This window comes from Parasteatoda tepidariorum, chromosome 1 (assembly GCF_043381705.1).
Source record: "Parasteatoda tepidariorum isolate YZ-2023 chromosome 1, CAS_Ptep_4.0, whole genome shotgun sequence".
In the NCBI taxonomy this organism is placed as follows: Eukaryota; Metazoa; Arthropoda; class Arachnida; order Araneae; family Theridiidae; genus Parasteatoda; species Parasteatoda tepidariorum.
Window position 1 is genome coordinate 11,030,323 of NC_092204.1, and position 25,160 is coordinate 11,055,482.

The 25,160-nt window shown below is 29.0% G+C and overlaps 1 protein-coding gene across 1 annotated transcript in view; it reads left to right on the plus strand.

The window, feature by feature from the left end:
• Window positions 1–25,160, plus strand: part of LOC107450135 (cell adhesion molecule Dscam1-like) — a 398,660-nt gene that overhangs the window by 340,106 nt on the left and 33,394 nt on the right. Inside the window, exons 15-16 of the mRNA XM_071186796.1 lie at window positions 12,551–12,718; window positions 24,178–24,248. Coding sequence (XP_071042897.1) covers window positions 12,551–12,718; window positions 24,178–24,248 — 239 coding nt within the window. The remainder of the gene's footprint in view (window positions 1–12,550; window positions 12,719–24,177; window positions 24,249–25,160) is intronic.

The window sequence follows — 25,160 nt, forward strand, 5'->3', positions numbered from 1 at the left end:
ATATATATATATATATGTTTGAAATTCTATTTCAGCGTTAATAGCATTAGCAATAGAAGGAGAGAGTCCCTCAGTGGGCTGATCTTTAAGACACGGTTTCCAGTAGATCATCGAAGTCAAGCATCCCTAGCTGCGGTCAGTGTGTGGGTGGGTGACCACTTGGATTAGTCTGTATAGGAAACGAGGGTGTTCGGTATTGGTCCTCGCTAAACTGTTCTACGTTAAAGTGCTCGACTTTACGTGCAGATCGAGCCGAAGCACGGGTTCCTTCTTCTCTGAAGAGGATCAAAATTGTGATGCCATGTCTTCGGATCATCCTCAGGGATGTTTCCAAACCGTCGCCAATAGCCCATTCTGCAGCTCTAGTGCGACGTAAATGAACTACAATAACAACAACAAAGAAGGAGAATCAATCGTAAAACACTTGCGTTGTTTGTTTGTTTTTCAATTGCACGACAGTATAAGAGTCAAACAATTTTCCTTCAGATTTTTATAAATGTTTTAAAGCATATAAACCTCATTTCAAGTTTGATAACTTCAAATAATATAGGTAAAAAGTAAAAATTAAACTAGAAAAGAAATAAGATGGATTTTAAAAACTTTTCACTTCCTGAAAATATAATAATTAAATTTTCATCAAAAAATTACATTGCTGTGAGGAGAACGTATACTTCATATGGTTAATAATTATAAACTTTAGTTATAGAATACGAATCAGTTGTCGATGCTCGCAAACTTAAAAAATGGTCCTATAAGCCTATTAAAATGACCGCTAACCATAATTTTAATGCGAAAGATAGATCGAGGCTTAGTGAGAAAGTTAGAACAGAGCTTATGCATCACAGTCCATACTATATTCCTTATTTATAGTATAGACATATAAGTTCTAAGGTCTTGTTTAACTATAAATGTTATAGTTACGCTAATCTGTTTTGTTTTGGTAATCCCTCAAAGGATAGTAAATTTTGAAAAAAGTATTAAAATACTGGTATAATTTTAATAGCTTAAATTTTGATACGATTTCAACATATTCTGTTTCATGTTAAATAGTTTTACCCAAACATTCTTTACCGCATTTATCAGAATAACAAAAAAAGTTATTATCATTCAATCCTGTTTTTTTTTCACTCTAAATACTTACGGCTTTAATTTATTATTATTTTTTTTTCATTTGGTTTCATACATAATTCTTAAGTCGGTCTTTATCATTCAATTTCTTAAAGTTAAATACAAAATAAAAACAATAGAAAAATAAGTTTAATGAAAAATGCATAATAATTTCCTATAAAAATGCTTTTACTTAAAAAAATGGTATTGTTGAAAATGCCACATAATGGTAAAATTTTACCATGGATCTGGATCTATGAGAAGCACGGTGGTTTTTATCAAAGCTCTTTGGTAATGATTTTGGTTAAATTAACAATAGAATATTGTTTTATAGTATGTGGTAATTTTATCAGGATAACTTAGAGCATGGCATAAAAATCATTTATTCGGTTAAATTTACTTTTCAGCTTTTTTACTAAATGTGTGGTAATAAGAACAATAATTTTGAAAACCAGAAATTCCGGTAAATGTTACCATCTGAGCAAGAACCCTTACCATATGAAAGGTTTATGTGCCGTATATTTTAATTTCATTAACCATTTATGTTTTTTAACCAGAAATTTCATTACCATACGGTACGATAGTTTCACTAGAATTCTTTTCTCCGTGTACTTAAAAATAAGCAGCGGGCTACAGAACTTAAGACAGTACACAACCTGGGACTAGTGTTATTTTGAAAAAACGTGATATATATTTTTAATTACTGATCATTATAAATTTCGAAATAATTTGAATCAAAATAACAAAAACAAAAAAAAGATCTTCCTTCCTTCCTCAATGGCACGACAGCCCCGGGTGGGCCCTGGCCTTCTCAATCAACTTCCTTCAGGCCTGCCTCCGCCTGGCAGTTGTCTTCCAGTTTGAGACTTTTAAGACTGCAAAGTCTCTTTCCACGCAGTCGGCCCATCTCAGCTTTGGTCGACCTCTGGGTCTTGATCCGATGGGCTGAGCCAAAAAGATTATGTTTGTCGAACGCTCTCTGTTCATTCGAATGATGTGACCAGCCCATTTAATTCTTTGGATTTTTACATACTTGACAACATCAGGTTCTTAAAAGATCTAACTTACACAAATTCTGAGATGGAAAAAAAACAACGTTGATAGTAGTTTTCACTTGTTTGTGGAGTACGAATCGAATGTACAGGTTTTGTGTAGAATGATCCATACCTGGATTATTGTTACAAATATCTAAACATATAAATTTTTTTTGCATAACTGAAAAAAGTTTCTGTGAACAAAATATTTTTCAGTTAGTTGAAACTTTGTAAATCAAAGTTCAGAACGCTAGCATTTGTATTTATAAATGCCTAATTTATATTAAACTAGCATCGAGTTATAATTAATTAATAAAGTTTAGACGTTTACACGTTTAATAACAATTTTTCCTTGTCATATTAGAATATTGTCGGAATTTGTAACCGTCGTTGAACAGCCGACACAATTTTTTTGGGTTTAGAATACTATTCAAGGCTTAACCCCTTCCCGCACATGTCAGGGGGCATCCGAGGAATGCTGCTGACTCCAAGAGCGCGCACGTGACTACTCAGCAAGAAAAAAAACGGATTCATAAAGGTAGGCTTGGTGACGATCAATAGCAACACGTCCGAAGAATGAGCAAGAGAGGCAAAAGCAACTCCAGGGAAACTAATAGTCAACTCCGTAGCCTTGTAATTTTGAACTCTATCCAGAGGACAAAGGAACTCCTGGATTAAGATATTGGGAGAAATCTGCCTTCGTGGAGGACTTTTTGATGGAACTTACTCTCATTTGCGTCAAACGGAGAGGAAAATCTCCCATGGTTAGTCTGACGCAAGGGGACTCTAAAACATGATCCGTCTACCACTGAGGATATTTTACGTCAGCACTGTGTTCAGCACAAGCTAGGTGTGGAATTCGCATCGACCAGCCAGTGATGGAATTCGAACCCAGTTCACCTCATTGGAAGGAGAACGTTCTATCACCTGAGCCATTACGACTACTAAGTTCAACTCCGTTGCCTTGCAATTTTGAACTAATCCAAAAGACAAGGAAACTCCTTGATCAGTACCCCCAGAGGTATGATTTGTCATGGGAACATGGAGGACTTTGTGACTTTAACATGCAGATTTAACGTACATCAGTCACCATTTACTACACGAGTAGTCTTCGGCCTGCGGGGATCGAACCCACCACCTCTTGGACATGAGCCCAGTGCCCTACACCAACCAGGCTGTCCCGGCCGCAAATATATGCATTTCGATCTTTTCAGATATTTAAATATTGGCATAATTAGAAATAAAAAGTAAAAAATTCCTGCGAGTGACCATTGGCAGGTTAAGACTGCACAATTTTGTGACCAATGTCATGATAATGGCAATGTGGGCAGCATTTTACATTGACCCCTTTATTTCCCAGACAAACTAGTTCCTGTTGACCAGGAACTGGGTGGGCTTCGAGTCGCCAGGGGATCGAACCCCAAGTCCTTCTGAGTGGCAACTCAGTGGTTTAAACACTTAGCCATCGCAGCTCATATGATTTAGAAAAAAAATAATTTCCAGAAATAACTAATTCCTCCTTAATTTCTAGAAAATTTCCTCATAGGCTTCATTGCATCGAGAAATTTCTACCAATTTTATATTTAGGACGAATGAAAAGCAATTCATCTCAAATTGCAGAGTTTCAAATTCAAATTCTTTCATTTAATACAGACACTAAAGGTCAGTTTTATACGATAAAACCTCGATCAGATAAGAACAATTGAAAATGTGATTTCCAAAACAATTTAAGTTTATTTACTAAAGCGAAGATAAATTAGGTTAGTAAATTTGATTTGTTAGACAAATTTAACAAAACACAACAGTTTAAAAAAATTCTATATTGAATTAAGGTGGGTTTATTTTTCTTTGTACTCATTATTTACAGAGATTTGTCTTCAATTTCCGTCGATTTTCCGAACGGCATTAGTATTACGAAACTTTATATTAAGAGATATTATTTCATAAACGTTTTTTTAACAAGATTGCGACAGACAAATTATATTTACGTTTAGCCCTATGTAACTGAAAAAAAGAGCAAATTTGTAAGATTCAATTTTTTTGGTCTTTTAAATACCCTTTTAGATATGATAAAAACTAATAAACTTCTATATTTTACCAAACGAAATTCATAGATATAATGTATAAACAGAATTTAACGTATTAGACGAATTGTGAAAAAAAATATTGAAAAATAGTTACAACACTACACTGGGTGCGTATAGTTTTTAAAAAGTGCTTAAAGGTGCTTATTTTTTATTTACGTTTCTTAAAAGCCCTTAAATTTGCTTTCATTATTGCTCTTATTTGTCATTTTAAATTACAAAAAATGCATGATTTTCAAAGTTTTCTCTGCAATATTTATCAGGAACTAGTTATTTTATCATGATTATGTAAAGTTTTTGAAAATTGTTTGGTTTTTTGGTTTTGATATATTATATCAAAATTTATAGATTTTATGTTTATAAATTAAGAACTTTAAAAGATAGAAAAAAATATTACTTATTACTGCACAGATCCTAATTATGATTTTTTTTAGAAAGTGATTAAAAAATATTTTTTGAGTGCTTAAAAAAGTACTTAAAGTGTGCTTATTTTTTGTTGAAAATTCTGGCTACGCACCCTGCTACAAACATAACTGCATTATAGTCTTTCTTTTTACTTATTTAAAAAAAAAATTTTAAAATATATTTATTTTTAGAAGTAACGCAATGGCTTATTTTACTGTTAAAATAGCATTAGCGAAAATGAATTAATTTGTTTTAAGAAATACCACGGAAATACACCATCATAATCTTAATAGTCAACTGGGTGTTGTCATCCATAACTTCATAAAAACTACATAACTACATAAAATCCATAACTACGTAATAAAATCCCACTTACAGCAATTTTGTAAAACTGCTGTAAGTGTTTTTTTATTGTTCGAATAGCGTAATATATATTATGCGTCAAAAATATTTATGTAAATACTATGCAAAAAGAATTAAATAAATGTTTAAAAAAATACTATATTTTTAAAATCTATGCTGTACTTTTTAAAAATCTATGAAAACAGTCAGAAGAGTAAGAAACATTTAAAGAAATCATTGCACTTTGTTATTTTTCAGATTAAATTTAAATTAGCAAAAATAAATGTAAGTATATTTTATGGAAATTTCAAAAATATTTAACACATAAAACAAGAAGGAAAAAAAATATACTTTAAAAACAGTTACGAAATCGCAATTTTTTGGAACTAAAATGTAAGAAATTCAAAACAAAAATGTTGTAGAGCAACATTTTGGTAATTCTAAAAAATATTAGTATAAAAAATTTAAATTTAAAAGCGTAGTGAAATAAACTCATAAATCATGCTGTATAAAAAAATAAACTTATAATGTTTATAGTTTACAAAATTATGAAGTGCGCAAAATACAAAATTTCAAAGAAAAACCTATGTATAAACTTTCTGTAACTGCTACAATTCTTAATATTTTTGATTTAAATTCATTAAAAAAGCGAATTATAACTATAAATATAGTTAAATTATGTTTAAAAAAATGGTTGCTGTTACAAAACTCCAAACTTTTGGAAAATTTTATGATACTCTTCAAGGGTTTCAAATAAAATCGAAGAAGATAAACTTCAGAATAAAATGTTGCCATTCTCAAGAGGAAATCTTAAAGAAAGATATCCTCAAAATTGTACGAAAAGCAATTATACAGAGAAGAGTTGTCAACTTTTCAAGGGATTCCCAGAAAGCAATAATGTTTTAAAATTAACTCAATTGTTCCTTAACGAAATAAAGGCGTCTTTATTTTTCTTTTTTTTAAACCAGTATCCTTTTCAAACAATTTTTTTCTTTCAAACTTTTTTTCCAACAACTTTATTTCAACGAACTTAATTGAAAATTCTCAACGAAGTATATGTTAAAGTAATTAAAAAATTTGAAACTTTCACTGCTTTACCTTCTGTTTTCATTTATTTTTGATTCATTATGACTGCACTGAAGATTTTAGTAAACACTTCACTTTCAAATCTAATTTTGAATTCTTTTTTTTAATTTTATTATTAGTAGTATTGTGTCGAGAAACGTCTAGTTTTAATTTATACATTTCTACCAGCTTTAATATCTATCCGTACCCTCGGTTGAAGTGCGTTTTAAATTACGGCGGCTTTGATTCAAGATTATTTTTGTTAATTTAAGGCTGTCAGTTTATTGAGTTATAAATGTTTAGTTTATTTAGTTGTAAATGTAAGTTATTGCATGAATTGTTAACTTAATTATAAAGAAATGCCTGTCTTTCGTTTGAAAAGGTATGATTTTATTTTATTTTATTTTATTTTAAATATTAAACATTATTTATTTTTAATTTTTAAATATTAAATATTATTTATTTCAAATATTTAAATATTATTTATTTTAAATTCTTAATTTGTTGAATTCAACTTAGTCAGTAACTGTAATCGTGTACTTTTAGTAAATCAAAAGAATATATTTTTATATCTGCTTTACATACAATTACTTATTCGCTTACATAAAACTGATCAACAAGTATGTTTTTAATTTGCTTCATAATAAAGTGCGCAAAAATTGGACCCCCCNTTATTTATTTCAAATATTTCAATATTAAATATTATTTATTTCAAATATTTAAATATTAAATATTATTTATTTTAAATACTTAATTTGTTGAATTCAACTTAGTCAGTAGCTATAAACGTGTTCTTTTGGTAAATCAAAAGAATATATTTTTATATCTGCTTTACATACAATTATTTATTCGCTTTCATAAAACTGATTAACAAATATGTTTTTAATTTGCTTCATAATAAGGTGCGCAAAAATTGGACCCCCCCCCACTCTGATTAACTTTTGATCTTATGATCGGATCTTCGCGTTCTGAAACTCAGTATCAATGGTACGAGGGGTTAACATCAAATATGCTAATTAGTTACTTCAGACAGTATTTTAAGTTACGAAATCGGACACAAAAACGTACTTTCTCTGAATAAACATACCTTTGTTTCGAAGGCTTTGGATTTCTGACTCCCGAACTATAGGCCGCAATCTGGGAAATATGGTCACCATAGTTTGGTCACAAGAGCGATCCAAAGTTTGAACCCCATAATATTAATTTTAATTTTGGCATATTTCGCTTTACCTTGAGAACTTTTTCAGTGAATTGAAAAATTATTGCATACAATTATAAAATTCATTTATCCAAAAAGAATTCCATGCAAAAAATAAATTTTCTTAAGTATTTATTATTTTATTTAATAATAGTAGGGGAAAAAATTTGAATTGTAGGGTATTAAATTTTAAGCGGCCTACGCAAAAACATTAACTTAATAAACAGACTTAAGCTAAGTCAATCGAATAGTTCCTGATAAATCAAATTTTCAATGCCTGATTTTTTTTTTAATTTTACCATTATTAAATAAAAAATAATAAATATTTACTAGAAGTTATTTTTTGCATAGAATTATCATTCGATAAAGAAAAATTATAATTGCATGCAAATAAATTTTTAATTCGCATAAAAATAACTCGAGATATGGCAAAATTCTCAAAAAGTAAAATTAGCATTAAGGTGTCCAAACTTAGGAGTTCTCTACTGACCAAACTATTGTGATCATATTTTTCTGATTACGGCTACCCCCTACATCTAGGGGGTCAGAAATTCGAATCCGTCTATAAAAAGGTATGTTTATTCAGAGAAAGTACGTTTTCGTGTCTTATTTCGCAATTTGAAATATCGTCTGCACTTATTAATTAGAGTATTTTAGATCACCCCTTTCGAGCCATTAAGATTGCTAGAACGTGAAGATCCGATTATTAGATCAAAAATTATTCAAGGTAATTCGGGTTTTTTTTGTTTTTTTTTACTCACTGTACATTAGATTTGCATTCGCACTTGCATTTGCATATGCACGTTTATTTTTCACAATTTATTTTATTAACTGCTTTTGAATTTCTTTTTTACTGCTTTATGAGAAGGAAATAATTGGATTTTTAGCATCATATTGACTGTATGTTTAAAGAAGATGTTTTTATACTATTAAAATATGCAATAATATTTTTCATCGTGTTTCTTGTTTAAAACCCTTGAGGTAAAAAAAAATCCCAAAAACTTTTAAGAGATACATTTTACTAAAACATAAATATTTATTTTGAACTTCTTACTTATTTATGTAAATCTATTTTAAAGCTTAGAAATGTATAATTAAAGCAGAAATTATATACATTTGGGAATCTATTGTTTCTTTTTATACTATTAAGTAAATTAAAAGTTCATTTTATGTTTCTAAATTATATGCCCTTAACTATTTAGTTAAAGAAATAAATCTTGTTTAATTTGTTTAAACTTTCTGAACTCGTTTTCTTATGTTTTTCTCTACCCGTCTGTTTTTTTTTATTAATACTATTAAATTCCACGCATTTGAGATTTTATTAATTATATTTTATTACGATATAAGTCACTTAGTTAAAGAAGCTTATTTTATTTTTGAAACATAGAATTCCAATTAAAAAATCGTCAAAATTATATTATTTTTATTACTTGTTTAATTACTGCCCTCATTACCATTAAAATATAATTAATAAATAAAAACTTCTAATGGTTATATTTTACGCTTGTTACATCCAAGTAGAGTTTTCTTTGCAAAATAAATAAGTAAACAAAATATTTTTTAGTTAGTTGAATATCTTGTATATCAAAGTTCAAAACATTAGCATTTGTATTTATAGTTGCCTAATTTATATTAAATTAGCATCGAATTATAATTAACGAATAAAGTTTTGTAGATTTACTCGTTTAGTAAAAAAAAATTCATTTAAATTTTCCTTCTCATATTAGAATATTGTCGGAATTCCTTATCAGTTTTATTTTTATTTTATTTTATAACCGTCGTTGAACAGCCAGCTCAATTTTTTGGGTTTACGACAACTAATGTTCAATTCCGTAGCCTTGTAATTTTGGACCCAATCCAGAAAACAAGGGAACCCATGTGGGTTGTAATTGTTGTAGTTAATTTACGTCGCACTAGAGCTGCACAATGGGCTATTGGCAACGGTCTAGGAAGCATCCCTGAGGATGATCCGAAGACATGCCATCACAATTTTGATCCTCTGCAGAGGGGATGGCACCCCCGCTTCGGTAGCCCGACGACCTGCACGCGATGTCTAGCACTTTACGGTAGAACAGTTTAACGAGGACTCATACCCCACACCCTCGTTCACTACGCAGACTGATCCAAGTGGTCACCTACCCGCACACTGGCCGTAGCCAGTGATGCTTGACTTCGATGATCTGCTGGGAACCGTGTCTTAACGATCAGTCCACTGCGGGACCGGAACCCATGTGGGAGAAATTCGTGGAGAATTTTTTTGATGGCATTTGCGTTGCATGGTGAGGAAAACCACGAAAACCTCCCATGGATAGCATGACGGCTGGGAGAGTCTTACCCATGATCCATCTACCAGTGAGGATATTTTATATCATTAGTGCGGTCGGTGTAATCCGGATGCGGAATTCGTATCGACCAGCCATCGTGTGATTCGAACCCGGTTCACCTCATTGGGAGGCGAACGCTCGTTCCCCTGAGCCATCACGGCTTTCTTATCAGTCTGTAGAAAAATCAGCTTTAAGTACTAGAAGAATTTTTTTAAAAATAAAAGTACTATTTTAAACAATATCTATAATAGAACTACATATTCAGTATACAAAATCTACATTATTAACCGATAAGGCTTCTAATTTAAATACAGTTTCAAAAAAAGTATTCGTCTATTTCTGTTATTGCAGAACGAATTGTCCCAAACTCTTAATTCAACTTAAATACTCTTTCCTGCTACAAACAGGCGCTTTCACTATAAATTGATCGGATTCAGTGCTGCTTTGAATTGATTTAACTGTGCAACTAAAGAGAAACTTGTGGGAAGCGTATTATCGACTATGTCAACCTTCATTTATCAAAAGGTACCTCGAGATAGACACAGGTTAATATGTATTATATACTAGTGAATTGGTATTTAATATTTATAGTGGTAGTTATTCCCCTTCCAGAATTTTATTTGTGATAGAATTCGATGAACGAACACCAATATTTGATAAATGCTATTTATTTATTTATTTTCGTCCATAATTTTTTTCTTTATTTATTTATTGGGCGGGAGAATTCTATTAACTTCACTGGTTTTTTGAGCGATATTTTGTGAGCAAATCAACTATTAATTTTGAACTAGCCATTGATATTAGCGAGTTCTTATCACGTCTGGAGGTCACCAATATGATGAGCGTAATATCGACTATATCTTCCTTTGTCTTTTGAAAGCTGCCTATAGATAATATCAAGTTAACATGTCTTATATACTAGGAATTGGTATTTAATATATGCAGTGGTAGTTACGTCACAAACTTATAAAAATGCCATGCTGATTTTAGTTGCAATCCGTTTTAGTTCTACTTCAACCCATCTTAACTGAGCCATCCTTTTACTCAAACCTGATCTCAAATCTCTTTCAGCCTATTATAGTTTCTCCTGACTCTAGTTGACCTTCAAATTATGCCTAAATACTGATGCTTCAAAATTACTGAGTACTACACCTCCATTTTGCTTCATAAAACAACACCTCAATCACATAACTATCAGATCTTGTGTGGAAAATTTATCTATCTAAAATCTATAAATTAATTTTACGGATTGAAAGTTCTTCAAAATCACTAAATGCTGCACCTTCAGTTTGCTCCATAAAACAAAACCTCTATTACATAACTAGCATATCTTTTGTAGAAAATTACTTTGACTAAAATCTACTATTTAAATTTACAGATTGAAAGTGCTTCATAATTACTAAATACTATTCCTCCAGTTTGCTCTATAAAACAAAACCTCAATTACATAACTAGCATATATTTTGTGGAAAATTACTTCGAGTAAAATCTACCATTTAAATTTACAGATTGAAAGTGCTTCATAATTACTAAATACTACTCCTCCAGTTTGCTCCATAAAACAAAACCTCAATTACATAACTAGCATATATTTTGTGGAAAATTACTTCGAGTAAAATCTACCATTTAAATTTACAGATTGAAAGTGCTTCATAATTACTAAATACTATTCCTCCATTTTGCTTCATAAAACAACACCTCAATCACATAACTATCAGATCTTGTATGGAAAATTAATCTATCTAAAATCTACCAATTAATTTTACAGATTGAAAGTTCTTCAAAATCACTAAATGCTGCACCTCCAGTTTGCTCCATAAAACAAAACCTCTATTACATAACTTGCATATCTTTTGTGGAAAATTACTTTGACTAAAATCTACTATTTAAATTTACAGATTGAAAGTGCTTCATAATTACTAAATACTACTCCTCCAGATTGCTCCATAAAACAAAACCTCAATCACATAACTAGCATATCTGTTGTAGAAAATTAATCTGACTAAAACTGCGATATTTAATCCACATAAAGTTAGCCAGGTTATTTAATAGGAGTAAATGAAAGTTTTAAGTTTCCTTTCAGTTAAAGAGAGTAAAATAGATAAGGTGAAAATAGTCCATCAAGGTTAATATCTTACGGTTATATTTTGCCTCCAAGTGACGAAACCAAAAAACCCTTAACATTCATTTACATTGTTCGATTCAAAGCCTTCGCATTCTTAGCTTTTAAATTTGCTATCAAAATAAAACTCAATAGTCTACTAATTGTTGCCTATTGCAGTCGGAACCTTATTTATGATTGAAAACTCTTCAAAACTCTCAATTAGTATCTTTATCCGCTAAGATTAAATTTGCTATCATTATAAAACTTAATAGTCAACTACTTGTTGCCTAATACAGTCGGAAGCTTATTCATCGTTGAAAACTCTTAAAGACTCTCATTTGGTATCTTTATGCGCTAAGATTAAATTTGCTGTCAAAATAAAACTTAATAGTCAACTGCTTGTTGCCTAATGCAGTCGGAAGCTTATTCATCGTTGAAAACTCTTAAAGACTCTCACTTGGTATCTTTATCCGCTAAGATTAAATTTGCTATCAAAATAAAATTTAATAGACAACTGCTTGTTGCCTAATGCAGTCGGAAGCTTATTCATTGTTGAAAACTCTTAAAGACTCTCACTTGGTATCTTTATCAGCTAAGATTAAATTTGTTTTCAAAATAAAACTTAATAGTCAACTGCTTGTTGCCTAATGCAGTCGGAAGCTTATTCATCGTTGAAAACTCTTAAAAACTCTCATTTGGTATCTTTATCCGCTAAGATTTTCCGAAATTTATAGATTGGGCAAAATAAATTAATTTTATTACGTGTACGATCTTTCCTTGAAAAATCTCAGTTATTTCTATAATATTAATTAGATTATCGTTATCCATTTTAATTGTAAACCTTTGTTACAAAAGCATGTTTTATTTATGCCTGAACTTTTTTTCAGGCAAATGGCATAATAGAATGACAAACGTTTCTGTTACCGGAACGGAAACATCTGGAATGGTAACTGGTTTGAAACCTGCAAAAATCTACTTGCTCCGAGTGTTAACAGAAAACAGAATCGGTCGTAGCGAACCTTCTAAACCTGTTGAAGCGATTACTCAAGAAGAAGGTAAGACATGATTTCTTTATTGAAATGCTTAAATAGCTGTTAATAAATGCTTGAAGTTTTTAAATATTGGCAAAATGGGTGTTGTTTTGGGTTTGATGGCTTGCGCACCTTATTTGGACGTCATCACACTTTTCAACTGTGTTCAATAGTAATAGTAAACAGTGCGTCATTGCATGCGTTGCTATGGCGTCAGCTGCTGTTTGATAATTTTTTTCAGAATTCGTTTTTTCACTTATAATTTTGTTATGCATTAAATTGGTGAGTTTGTTTTTGAGATATGGGACCAGAGAGATTCCATAAATACTTCATGAGTTGTGAATGAAAGAGAACTTAATCATTTGAATGATATGTTTTTTTGTTTTTATTGTTTTAGTTCAGAATCTGAAATTCTAACCTTCAGTTCAAACTGGGTCGTTTTCAATACTAATACCGGTGAATTTCACAAATAAAGAGGATATAAAAAAAATTAGACAATAACCATTTTGCTAATGGGTTACCTGTGATGTGTAATTTTTAATCTGTGATGGGTAATTATTGCAATTGGTAATTTTTTTTTCATGTAATTTTTATTGAAGTGCCATTTCTCAGATCCTTATAGCTGGACAGATTTAAGTACAGTGAAGCAATAAAAAATGCAATAAACTGGGAGAATAAATTAAATTAAAGGGATTTCCAAACGACTGCAAAATAAGGAATACTGAAAAAAATCATTTATTTCTCGTCTAAACTTGATTAATTCACCAGTATTTCTGTATTTATTTTCATATTGCAATTTGGTACTGGTAATGATACCTGTTAGAGTTCAAAAACAATCGCCTTTGTTAATACAATCAATCACTTTAAGGTTTTTTTTATTTTTTTTTTATTCTTTTTTTATTAAAAAGTTCGAATGAGTCTTAAAACATCATACGGGACAAGCACGTTGAATATGGTGGGCCAAACTTAAGCTCGTTTAGTAATTTTAATGAAAATTTTATTTAAAAACAAAAATAGAAAGTTACTTTATTACGAATAATCACATTTAGATAAACCAATGCTAGGTAGGAAAATTCAAGTAGATAAATTGGGTATATAAATTTAGTTTGTTGATAATGATGCTTTGTATTAAATATCTCTCATTGCATGTCAATTATAATGAATAAAAAATATAAATACTTTTATATAAATTTTAAATACTATATTTCAAAAACAATTATTAATGCTAATACTCTTTTCATTTTATAACCGAAGTTAAAAAAAAGACTGATTTTTGAGATTACAACTATCAATATTCATTAATTATTGAATTCAACGCAGAAGAAAAGGGAACTCTTAAATCAAGGATTGGAACAAACTAGCCTTCGTGGAGGACTTTGTGATAGAACTTGCATTTACGCTATATTTAGAGAAATACTACGAAAACTTCCAATGGTTACCCCGATGGCAAGGGAATTTTAACCCGTAATCCGTCTACCACTGAGGATATTTTTACGTCAGTACGAGCCAGATACAGAATTCAGATCTACCAGCCATTGCTGGAAGTTGGTCCTTGGTTACTTCATTTGGAGGCGAGCGCTCTATATTCTGAGCCACCGCGACTCGATGCTACTAATAAATGAAGACAATTAAAAATATATAAATACTATACTACTAAAAGAAGATGCATGTTTTTGAGCCGCCGTCTCGATTCGAATATTCTCTATTCAAATTATTCTTCAATCATATTTCACTACCCTGTTTATATTAAAACTGATCAAAAAGTAAGGAGTATCAAAGTAATTTTCACTATCTCGAACAATCGAGTATATATTCTTTCGAATGTTTACTTAGTAAAGAAAAATGTCGTTTAAGGAAACAGTAATTTATAAAGCACAATGGAAATTTTTTCAGTCGTCATCCTTTCATAAACATTTGTTTTGCCGTATGAATAGATATTTGATGAAATAGAAGGCTTAAAAGTCGTTTTTCAAGTTCTCCTCTTCTTTAATTTGTATTCCTTTCCAGATAGGCGCCGTCTTCTGTTGCGATTACGTGTTGCCAAAACACAAAAAGTAATTTCCTCCCCTATGAAAAGAGTTTCGAAATCAATTTATGCAGATCAGCGACGACTCAATATAACTGCAACTGTTACTGAGAGATAATGAAAAACCCATTTTCTGTTTCTGCTGTAAATTTTATGCTTAACAACGAAATGTGGGAAATTAAAAGTCAAGAAATAAATAATAAAAAAAAGAACCAAAAAAAATCTTCTTTTTTTTTTTATAGAAATAAAATTCTTTCAAATCTAGAAAGGATTCAAAAGCACTCCAATGATTTTACAAAGACTTTTTTTTTTGCGCGTTCCAGGAATTCTAATGAGGGAAAATTCTTTAGGGAACTTTCATTTCTTCTTTCTTTAGTTTTTGCATTTTAGCTTTTATCTTCGCGTTAAAATCTGTGAAAGAAAAACATCTCACACTTTTTATACGAATGATACGAACTCATTTTAAGATGAGTAGGTTACAACATTGTATGCTCCATTTGGCATGAGAGTATTTGGGATTTTTTTTCCTTTTCTTCCCCCCTTTTTTTTTGCATTTTTGTCTGGGATGAATACTTTTCCTTACTTCTTTTTTTTATTATTATTTTGTTTGAATTAGAAAATAGCGGCAGATTTCGAGAAAATAAAATTTTAGCGTTACTTAATATCAATATGAAGAAATGTAATTATCTTTTGGTTAAGAAATTTAAAATTTTCTGGTATTTGCTCAAGTATTTAATTATAGTCGATTCCTAGAATTTATTTAAAAAGAAAAAAAATTTGAGATTATTGGGGACTTTTTAAAGAATTACTTTTATTGAAGATAAATGTCTTTTGAAACATTATTTTAGTTTTTTTTTTTTAAAAAATTTAAAAAAACATTATTCAAATAGTATACACTTATGATACTTTTTTTTAAATTTTAAATCTTCAATTGTAAAAGCAAAAACTAATGTGAGCAATTGTGTACAAAAAATTACACAGGATATGTTTACATAAGGAAAAAAATTGTGTTTAAAGAGGAATGGGTTGAAAAGAAAATGGGATGAAAAGATAACGTGTTTAATAGAGAATGTATTTCACAGCAGCAGTGGGTGTGCTTAAAAAAGAATATGTTTTAAAAAAGAGGTGAAAATGATATCGTATTTAAAAAAGAATATTCACGACTAACGTGTTTAAAAGAGAATGTATTTCACAGCGGTGGGTGTGCTTAAAAGAGAATGTGTTTTAAACAGAGATTGAAAAAAAATATCGTATTCAAGAAAGAATTTTCATAACTAACGTGTTTAAAAAAGAATGTATTTCACAGTGGTGGGTGTGCTTAAAAGAGAATGTGTTTTAAAAAGGAAGTAAAAAAATATTGTATTTAAGAAAGAATTTTCACAACAAACGTGTTTAAAAGAGAATGTATTTCACAGCTGTGGTTGTGCTTAAAAGAGAATGTTTTTCTCATCGGGTGTGTTTAAAAGAGAATGAGTTTTAAAAAGAGAGTGAAAAAAATATCGTATTCAAGAAAGAATTTTCACGCCTAACGTGTTTAAAAAAGAATGTATTTCACAGTGGTGGGTGTGCTTAAAAGAAAATGTGTTTTGAAAAGGGAGTAAAAAAATATTATATTTAAGAAAGAATTTTCACCTTAAACGTGGTTAAAAGAGATTGTTTTTCTCAGCGGTGGGTGTGCTTAAAGGAGAATGTTTTTCTCAGCGGTGAGTGTGCTTAAAAGAGAATGTGTTTTAAACAGAGATTGAAAAAAATATCGTATTCAAGAAAGAATTTTTACAACTAACGTGTTTAAAAAAGAATGTATTTCACAGTGGTGGGTGTGCTTAAAAGAGAATGTGTTTTGAAAAGGGAGTAAAAAAATATTGTATTTAAGAAAGAATTTTCACCACAAACGTGTTTAAAAGAGAATGTTTTTCTCAGCGGTGGTTGTGCTTAAAAGAGAATGTATTTCACAGCAGTGGGTGTGCTTAAAAGAGAATGTTTTTGTCATCGGTTTGTGTGCTTAAAAGAGAATGTGTTTTAAAAAGAAAGTGAAAAAAATATTCTATTTGAGAAAGAATTGCAGTTTATCTGAATGCACCACAAGATTGGTTATAGACCATAGAACTTTTTTTTGTTGCAGTTTTTCTGAATGCACCACTAGATTAGTTATAGACTATGGAGCTTTTTGCAACTGCAGATTATCTGAATGCTCCACTAGATTAGTTAAAGACCATGGAACTGTTTTTAATTGCAGTTTATCTCAATTCACCACTAGATTAGTTATTAGACCATGGAACTTTTTTCAACTGCAGATTACCTGAATGCACCACCAAATTAATTATAGACTATGAAACTGTTTTCGACTGTAGATTATCTGAATGCTCCACTAGATTAGTTATAGAACTTTTTTAAGTGCAGATTATCTGAATGCACCTCTAGATTAGTTATGGAGCTTTTTTCAACTGCAGATTATCTGAATGCACCACTAGATTAGTTAAAGACCATGGAACTGTTTTTAATTGCAGTTTATCTCAATTCACCACTAGATTAGTTATTAGACCATGGAACTTTTTTCAAGTGCAGATTATCTGAATGCACCACTAGATTAGTTAAAAAACCATGGAACTTTTTTCGATTGCTGTTTATCTGAATGCACCACTAGATTAGTTATTAGACCATGGAACTTTTTTCAGCTGCAAATTACCTGAATGTACCACCAAATTAATTATAGACTATGAAACTGTTTTCGACTATAGATTATTTGAATGCTCCACTAGATTAGTTACAGAACTTTTTTAAGTGCAGATTATCTGAATGCACCACTAGATTAGTTATAGATTATGGAACTTTTTTAACTGCATATTATCTGAATACCACACCACACCAGTTACATACTATGGAACTTTTTACAAACCCATAATCATAGTTTGAACATTTTTAATTAAGTTGCAAGCTTCCTTCTCGTTCAAAGCAATATCAACTCTTAAGCAACAAACAATAAAATAACTACTGAGTCCAATAAAGTCTGTAAGCAGAACCCTACCTCCCACGACACGCACAAAAACGTTATTACAAGCTCTTCCTATTTTACTTCCCCTGAAAATCATGTGGTAGAGACCAATCTAATTTTTAATTAGTTATACGTTCCACCAATAACCAAGAAAATCCCCCTGATCTCCGACTCATAATAATGCCATAAATCGAACAACAGATAATTAAAATTAGATTTATTTTAGAACCGTTATACTTTGGCATAATAATGTTCTGGTATTACGAGCAATTAATGTCATTCCTAGTCAGCGTAAAGTCCTGAAGGCATCGTAAATTAAAAACACAGAATCGAATATTCTTTTCCTTTCCGAACTTTAAAATGAGTGTGCAAAGTAAGAGGATTATCTCCATCAAATTCGGAAAGAAATATGTCTCGAATATAATTTAGAGAGTAAATATTTACTTCCGAAACAAAACGTAAATTCTTTAATTATCCTCCAGAATAAACATTTATTTTAGAGAATAAGCATTTATCGAGTTTCGTTTGCTTTATTTGCGAACGATAAAAGAGCAATAACAGTTTTTTTTCTTCTTCTGTCATTCAGTTCAATTTCGATCCTATTATTAGAATAACTTTTTCACTTTAAATTAAATTTGTGATTCGTAAAGATGAAATTTTAAGTTAATTTAAAACTCGCAGGGTGTATTTCTGTTGAATTCCTTTACTGATATAAAAATTCTTTTAGAAAAAAACAAGGAAAACAAACTTATTTCGAAATCATTTTGTAGATCAAAGTACTTAGCGTGAAGCAGCAAATATTTTATGAAGAAGTAAACAAATGTAGTATAAATATTTAAATTATATCCATTTCCTTGTTTATAAGTCTTATATCACTTTAAGGTTCTTATTTTTCATACCCGTTGAATATAATTAAAATGAACAGTTATGCATTTCTATTTCAAAATTCAAATTTTTGGGAATTCTAAAAATCTTTTACTTTAACTGCGAAAATTATATAAGAAACATATTGACTGTATTAAAATATTTATATTGAATGTTATAACTACTACGAACAAGTTTATTTCAAGTAATTTAAGCTTCACAATATGTTGCTTAGAAATCGGATCGTTTTTTAAACAAAATATTTTTGCAATCAAACCGTAAATTGATTCTAAAAGGGCATGAAGGAAAATAAATTAATAGATAAATTACAGTGAAAAAGTAAATAAAAACTGTTACTGCATGCACTGTAAAAATTTTTAGTTTACCGGAACACCAAAAATTGAGGCAACTATGCCCCAAAATTTCTTACACGGTATTTTATTAATTTCTTCTAATGGATTTTGATTTATAAGACAAAAATTTGAATAAATGTACTAAAAAAATAATCAACAACATTCAAAAAATTGTAAAAATTAAATTTTAATTTTTTTTTTCATTTTATAATTAAAAATGACTTAAGAAAGATCATTAAGTTTATTTAAATGAATTGCAAAAAATTACTTTATCGCCTTTATGAGTTTATATTCTTCTAAGCTACGGATTCCTCATATTTTCTTACTGTTAAAGCAAGGATTTATATATTTTAATTAATTCCAATTACGAAAACTAGTGTTTGAGGCCTAAGCGGCTTCAGTTATTGCGACAGATTCCCGCTATGATAATATCTCCAATATTAGCTTTCTATACTTATAATAGTATTTATAATGTTAGAAGGTAGAATTTTAGAACATATTTCCTTTCTGCTTTAAAAATTTCAAATATTTTATCAATTTCAAAAAATTTATGAAAATTAACATTAAAAATAAAAGTCTGCAATAAATATTTTTTATACATTTTTTATTTGATTTATGTGGTCAAACGATGCTGTGCTTATAAAGCTTAAACTAACCTAGAGTTACTGATATCTAACCTCGTTAGAGAGTTATAACACAAGGGCAACATTTTCTGATTGGTCGAGAGTCGAAATTTACCGAAATAAAACGCAACAAACTTTTTTGTAGACTTAACATGGAGCGAAACAGACGGGTATTTCTTATTTGGCGGAATCTCATAACTTCAGGTACATATTCTTTTCTTCTGCTTTTAAAATTAATCTAAACTTATCTAAGTATCTATCATACACAAATATCTCTGGGTGATATGATTATAAAATCTGTATGTATTGCTTAAAAAACGATAAAAAGTGGTCAGAAATTTGGCAAGCAATAAGTTTCCTTTGGCAATAATTTAATGTTAAATTTTGCTGGTAACGGTCGTGAAATGAATGCAAACAGTATTGTAATTCAGTCCGATTTTTAATTTGAGTACTCTAGCCAGTCTTAAAGTGTTCGAAAAGTTTTGATAGACTGAAAATTCTCTTTGAAAGTATTTTCGTGGTGAGTTCTTTTGGTAGCTGCCTAAATATGATTGAATCATGCATTGACATCGGCCACGGATCTTTAGTACTGTTTTGAGAGCTTTAGCTAGTCAGAAAGTGATCTACATTTTGACTGCAAGATTCCGTCAAAACAAAAATTCATTTATTGAGATACCATCACAAAGATATCAAGATTCCATTAAGTTAGCAAAAAAAAAGGAATAAGATAAAAAGATTATTTGAATAAAAATATTTATTTAAGAGATAAAAAAAAATATGTTAATAAAATAATTTAAAAAAAACTTTTAACAATCTAATTTTTTGTAAATTTATCAATAATTTACTCAATTAATTAAAATGCTATTCATTTTAGATTTAATTTTAATATATATCTTTAACTCAAATATCGCATGAAGTTCAATAATTAAAATACCACTAAAAATCACTGTGCAAGCTAAAAGCGACTAATACAGATGAAGAAATGTAGATAGGAGACAAGCTTCGCCAAGTGTAGGTAGTATTCATTTCATAAATATTTTCTTTCGCAATCCCGCTGTTTCGGCCAATTTTGAAGCCATTATCGTAACTCTCTAAATGAAAGTTAGATAGCAGGAACTCTAAGCGACCATACTTAACCAGTTGTGCTGTGAATAACATTGAAAGCATAATATATTTTTTCAAAAAAAATTTTTCATTATAATTTCTAAAAAGTGCCAAAAAGAATAAAAATATATTTGGCAGCATAAAATCAAAATTAATATCCTCCTTCATCGCAATCCAATTCTGCAAACGATATTTGCTTCTGATTTTATAAGTACCCATTCAAACGAAAAGAAAAATTCTTAAATTTGAGTAAAAGCGATCTTTTAAATTAGAGCAGTTACCCCGACAAATAAAAAAAAACTGAGCAAACATGAACTTTCTAAGAATATACTCTTAGAACAACTTTTCGGAACGATTTTCTCGGCGTTATAAAATAGAAAACTCCTCCCTTCTCCCCCACCTCAAAGTCTCGTTTCAAATATTGATCAGCGAAAATGTTCAAAAAATATTCTTGAAGACCTTAATCGTCCCTGAATTTGAGTTCAAAGTGAATTGCCTCTCCTTAATATAAAACTTTGGAAGCAGTTTTTCAGCTTCGAATTTGAGAACGGGATCCTTAAAAAAAAAGGGAGAAAATGGTTTGCAGTAAAAAGCGAAATGCGGTGGGAGTAAAAACATTTTTCAATCGAGTGGGGTTTTTTCACGAACGACATTGTCCTGTTTCTTCGTTTTTTCCGTTTATTTTTTTTCTTTCGCACCCTTTAATCTGTAATAATATTGGATGCGTTCTTTTTTTCATATTAAGTATTGAGTTCCGAGACGATGAAGAATGATTTATTACCTAAGTGTTAAATTTTAGTTTTTCTTTATCATTCCATTCATATTACTTTATATTGGATTCCAAATATATATTTATAATTTATTTAGCATTTCGAGTAATGAATTTTAATATTACTCTACTTATGAAATTACGCTGATGTATTATACATATTTAGGATTCATATTTAGCATTCCAAGTAATGAATTTTAATATTAGCCTACTTATGAAATTACGCTGATGTATTATGCATATTTAGGAATCATTTTTATCATTTTGAGTAGGGAATTTTAATATTAGCCTACTTATGAAATTGCGCTGATGTATTATACAAATTTAGGATTCATATTTAGCATTTCGAGTAATGAATTTTAATATTAGCCTACTTATGAAATTACGCTGATGTATTATGCATATTTAGGATTCATTTTTTGCATTCCGAGTAATGAATTTTAATATTAGCCTACTTATGAAATTACGCTGATGTATTATGCATATTTAGGAATCATTTTTAGCATTTCGAGTAGGGAATTTTAATATTAGCCTACTTATGAAATTGCGCTGATGTATTATGCAAATTTAGGATTCATATTTAGCATTCCGAGTAATGAATTTTAATATTAGCCTACTTATGAAATTACCCTGATGTATTATACATATTTAGGATTCATTTTTAGCATTTCGAGTAATGAATTTTAATATTACGATACTTATAAAATTATTCTGATGTATTACGCATATTTAGGATTCATTTTTAGCATTTCGAGTAATGAATTTTAATATTACCCTACTTATATAATTACCCTGATGTATTATGCGTATTAAGGATATTTACATCTTCATTAAATGTTTTATTACTTAATTTTTATTTTACCTTTATTAGTGTTCCTTAAAGTTTCAGCTTTCATTGTATTAAAAATATAGATAATTGATGTAATACTTATTTTAAATGATTCGAGTAATGGATTTTTATATTTCCTTAATTATAAAATTACCGATATGTGTTCCATGCATATTAAAGTGATATATATTTAAAATTTATATTCTTCGTTCAATCTTTTATAACTCACTTTCTAACTTTCATTTGACCCATTTTAGTTAACGTAATATTTTATCTCTCTTTGGATTAAAAATGTTTGTACAAAGGCCAGAAAAACGGACTGCCCAAATTTTGCTATGTAAAATTATATTCTTTTAAGATAACGCTGAAAATTTCATATCTTACGATTCAAAGAAAAATTGGGTCCCTTATATATTCCATTGCATATTAAAGATATTTATAACTAAAATTTATATTCTTAGTTCAATCTTTTATTACTAATTTTCTTAATTCTTATTTAACGCTTTTTAGTGTTCATAGTGTTCCTGAAAAAGCTTAAGCCGGCTGATTTTTATGAGAAAGACCGTTTTTTTTTTACTTTTGGGTTTTTGTGGACTTTTTAATATTTTATATTTTATTATTCAAAATTAACTTATACTTACTTATTTAAATTAATTTTATTAAGTATTGAGACTATTCAGTAAAGTAATATAAGTAAAATATGCTACATTACTTATATTACTTTACTCTATATTACTGTTATATCATTGACTACATTAGTTTTACAATCTCTTAAGAGCATTTATTCCATAAATAGATAAAATATTATTAATTTTAATGATGTAAATGGTATTTTCTAAATTTGCTTCACAACTCGACATTTCTGTTTGAAATTGTTCTAAACCTATATCAATCATGTTCTTAATTCGTCCTAACTTTACTTTAAATTGATTCAGAATCATAATTTTTTTCTAGCAAATCAAACATATTTCAATAACGGTATCTTGGTACATACATACACACATGTAAACATTCTGATTTATTTATGTTCATTTCATATTTCATTGGATTACAATCATATCTAAATAATCAATGTAACACTTATTCAAATTTAATGAAAAATTCTTACAAAATATATTTCGTAAGATGTATTTTTAATTGAAAATAAATTGGGTTTCATCTTAAGACTGTAATAAGTAAATATTCATATATTTGAAAAATAAAAAACAATACATATGAAGCATTTTTTAACTTTTTATTATTCTTGTTAACAATCCAGCTTATTTAGGTTTCACTGAAATTTATTATATTGAAATATATAATATATTTATAACATATATATTATATAATATTTAAAATTTCAACTTGTAAAAGTTTTGAACACCATGTTGAGAATTATTTTCATCTTCTTATTTTTTTTTAACCTCTGAAGCTGTTTTTATTGACAGTTATTTCTTTTTATCTACAAAAAAAAATTAAATTTAAGCATAAAAAAGTCATTTTTCTAAACTCTAATACAGAAATAATTTTACGAATTAAAAAAAATAATTAATTTAGCGATAAAATAATTATGAATTTACTGCCGTAATTGTTTAACAAAATTAAATAAATTAATTCAGTAACAAATATGATTTCCTAAAATTTCAACTCATAAAGTAACTTTTAATTTTTTCGAAGCAAAATATATAATTTAATCATAAATTTCATTTTAAAAAAATAAACCCAGTTTTAAACTGCTTGAAATTAAAACTAATGAATGAAAAATATCTTAATTATATTTCTTTTGTGTCCATTACAGAGCTTTCAATACAGCTTTCTATTGTCTATATTTAAGCGATAATTACATATGCGGAAAATTTCTCATCATATACTTGAAATGAGTGAATGCTTTTAAATTATAAGTACCAAGTTTTTAATAAATAAATTTTCTCTTTTGCATTCTAGCTCCTGGAGCTGCTCCCATAAAAGTGCGAGCTATTCCAACTAGTTCGCAATCAATTAAAGTAAGCTGGAAGGTAAGTAAATGAATAAATTAATCCTAATCATCGTTCGAAAATATTTATGAGATTAGGGAGATGATTGCATTTTTTTATCGCATTTCAACGAAAGAAACTTTTTTCACACAATGAGGAACTTATATAAAATTCAAATCTGATGCAGCGACGAAAGAATTCCGTTATGAGCTTCGGAATAGCATTAATAAGTTTTAGTATTCATTTGCATTATAAATGTATGATTAAACTAAAATTAAAATGTTTTTTTTGTTTCGGGAAATTTTCCTATGATATCTGTAAATATGTTTCGTAATATTTAGAGTGTTTCTTAACGCAGTTTTTAAACATGAAATAAATCAACAGAATCCATTATTTTGTTGTTTTTTTTTCAACTTCATTCAAAATTTTATCGATTGAATAATATTAATAATTTATTAATTTAATAATTCGAGTATGTATCTAGTCTCGAAAACAAAATGACTGTATGAGAATATACACAAAAAGGACAAAAATAAAGAAAAAACGAAGAAAATTAAGAAAAACAATAAGGTTTATTTACTGCGCGAGAGCTGGAAGTAAGTAGGACTCATAAAATACTTTCAAAATGTAGAGAAAACATGGAAAAATTACAGAACAAAGAAAAAAGGGAGAAAGAAAAAAATAATAAAAGTCCGAAGGGAAAAAAAGAAAAAAAATAACCCCCAAAAAATAAAAATAAATTTAAGAAAATTAATGAAAAATTATAAATTAAAAATAATTAATAAAAAATAAATCAATAAAAAATTAATTAAAAAAAGTTATTATATTAACTTTTTTTTCTGGATTTTTATTTTTTTCCCCGATTTTCTTTTTTTTTTCTTTTTTTCTTTTTCATTGTTCTGTATTTTTTTCCATGTTTTCTCTACATTTTGAACTTATTTGTGTATATATATA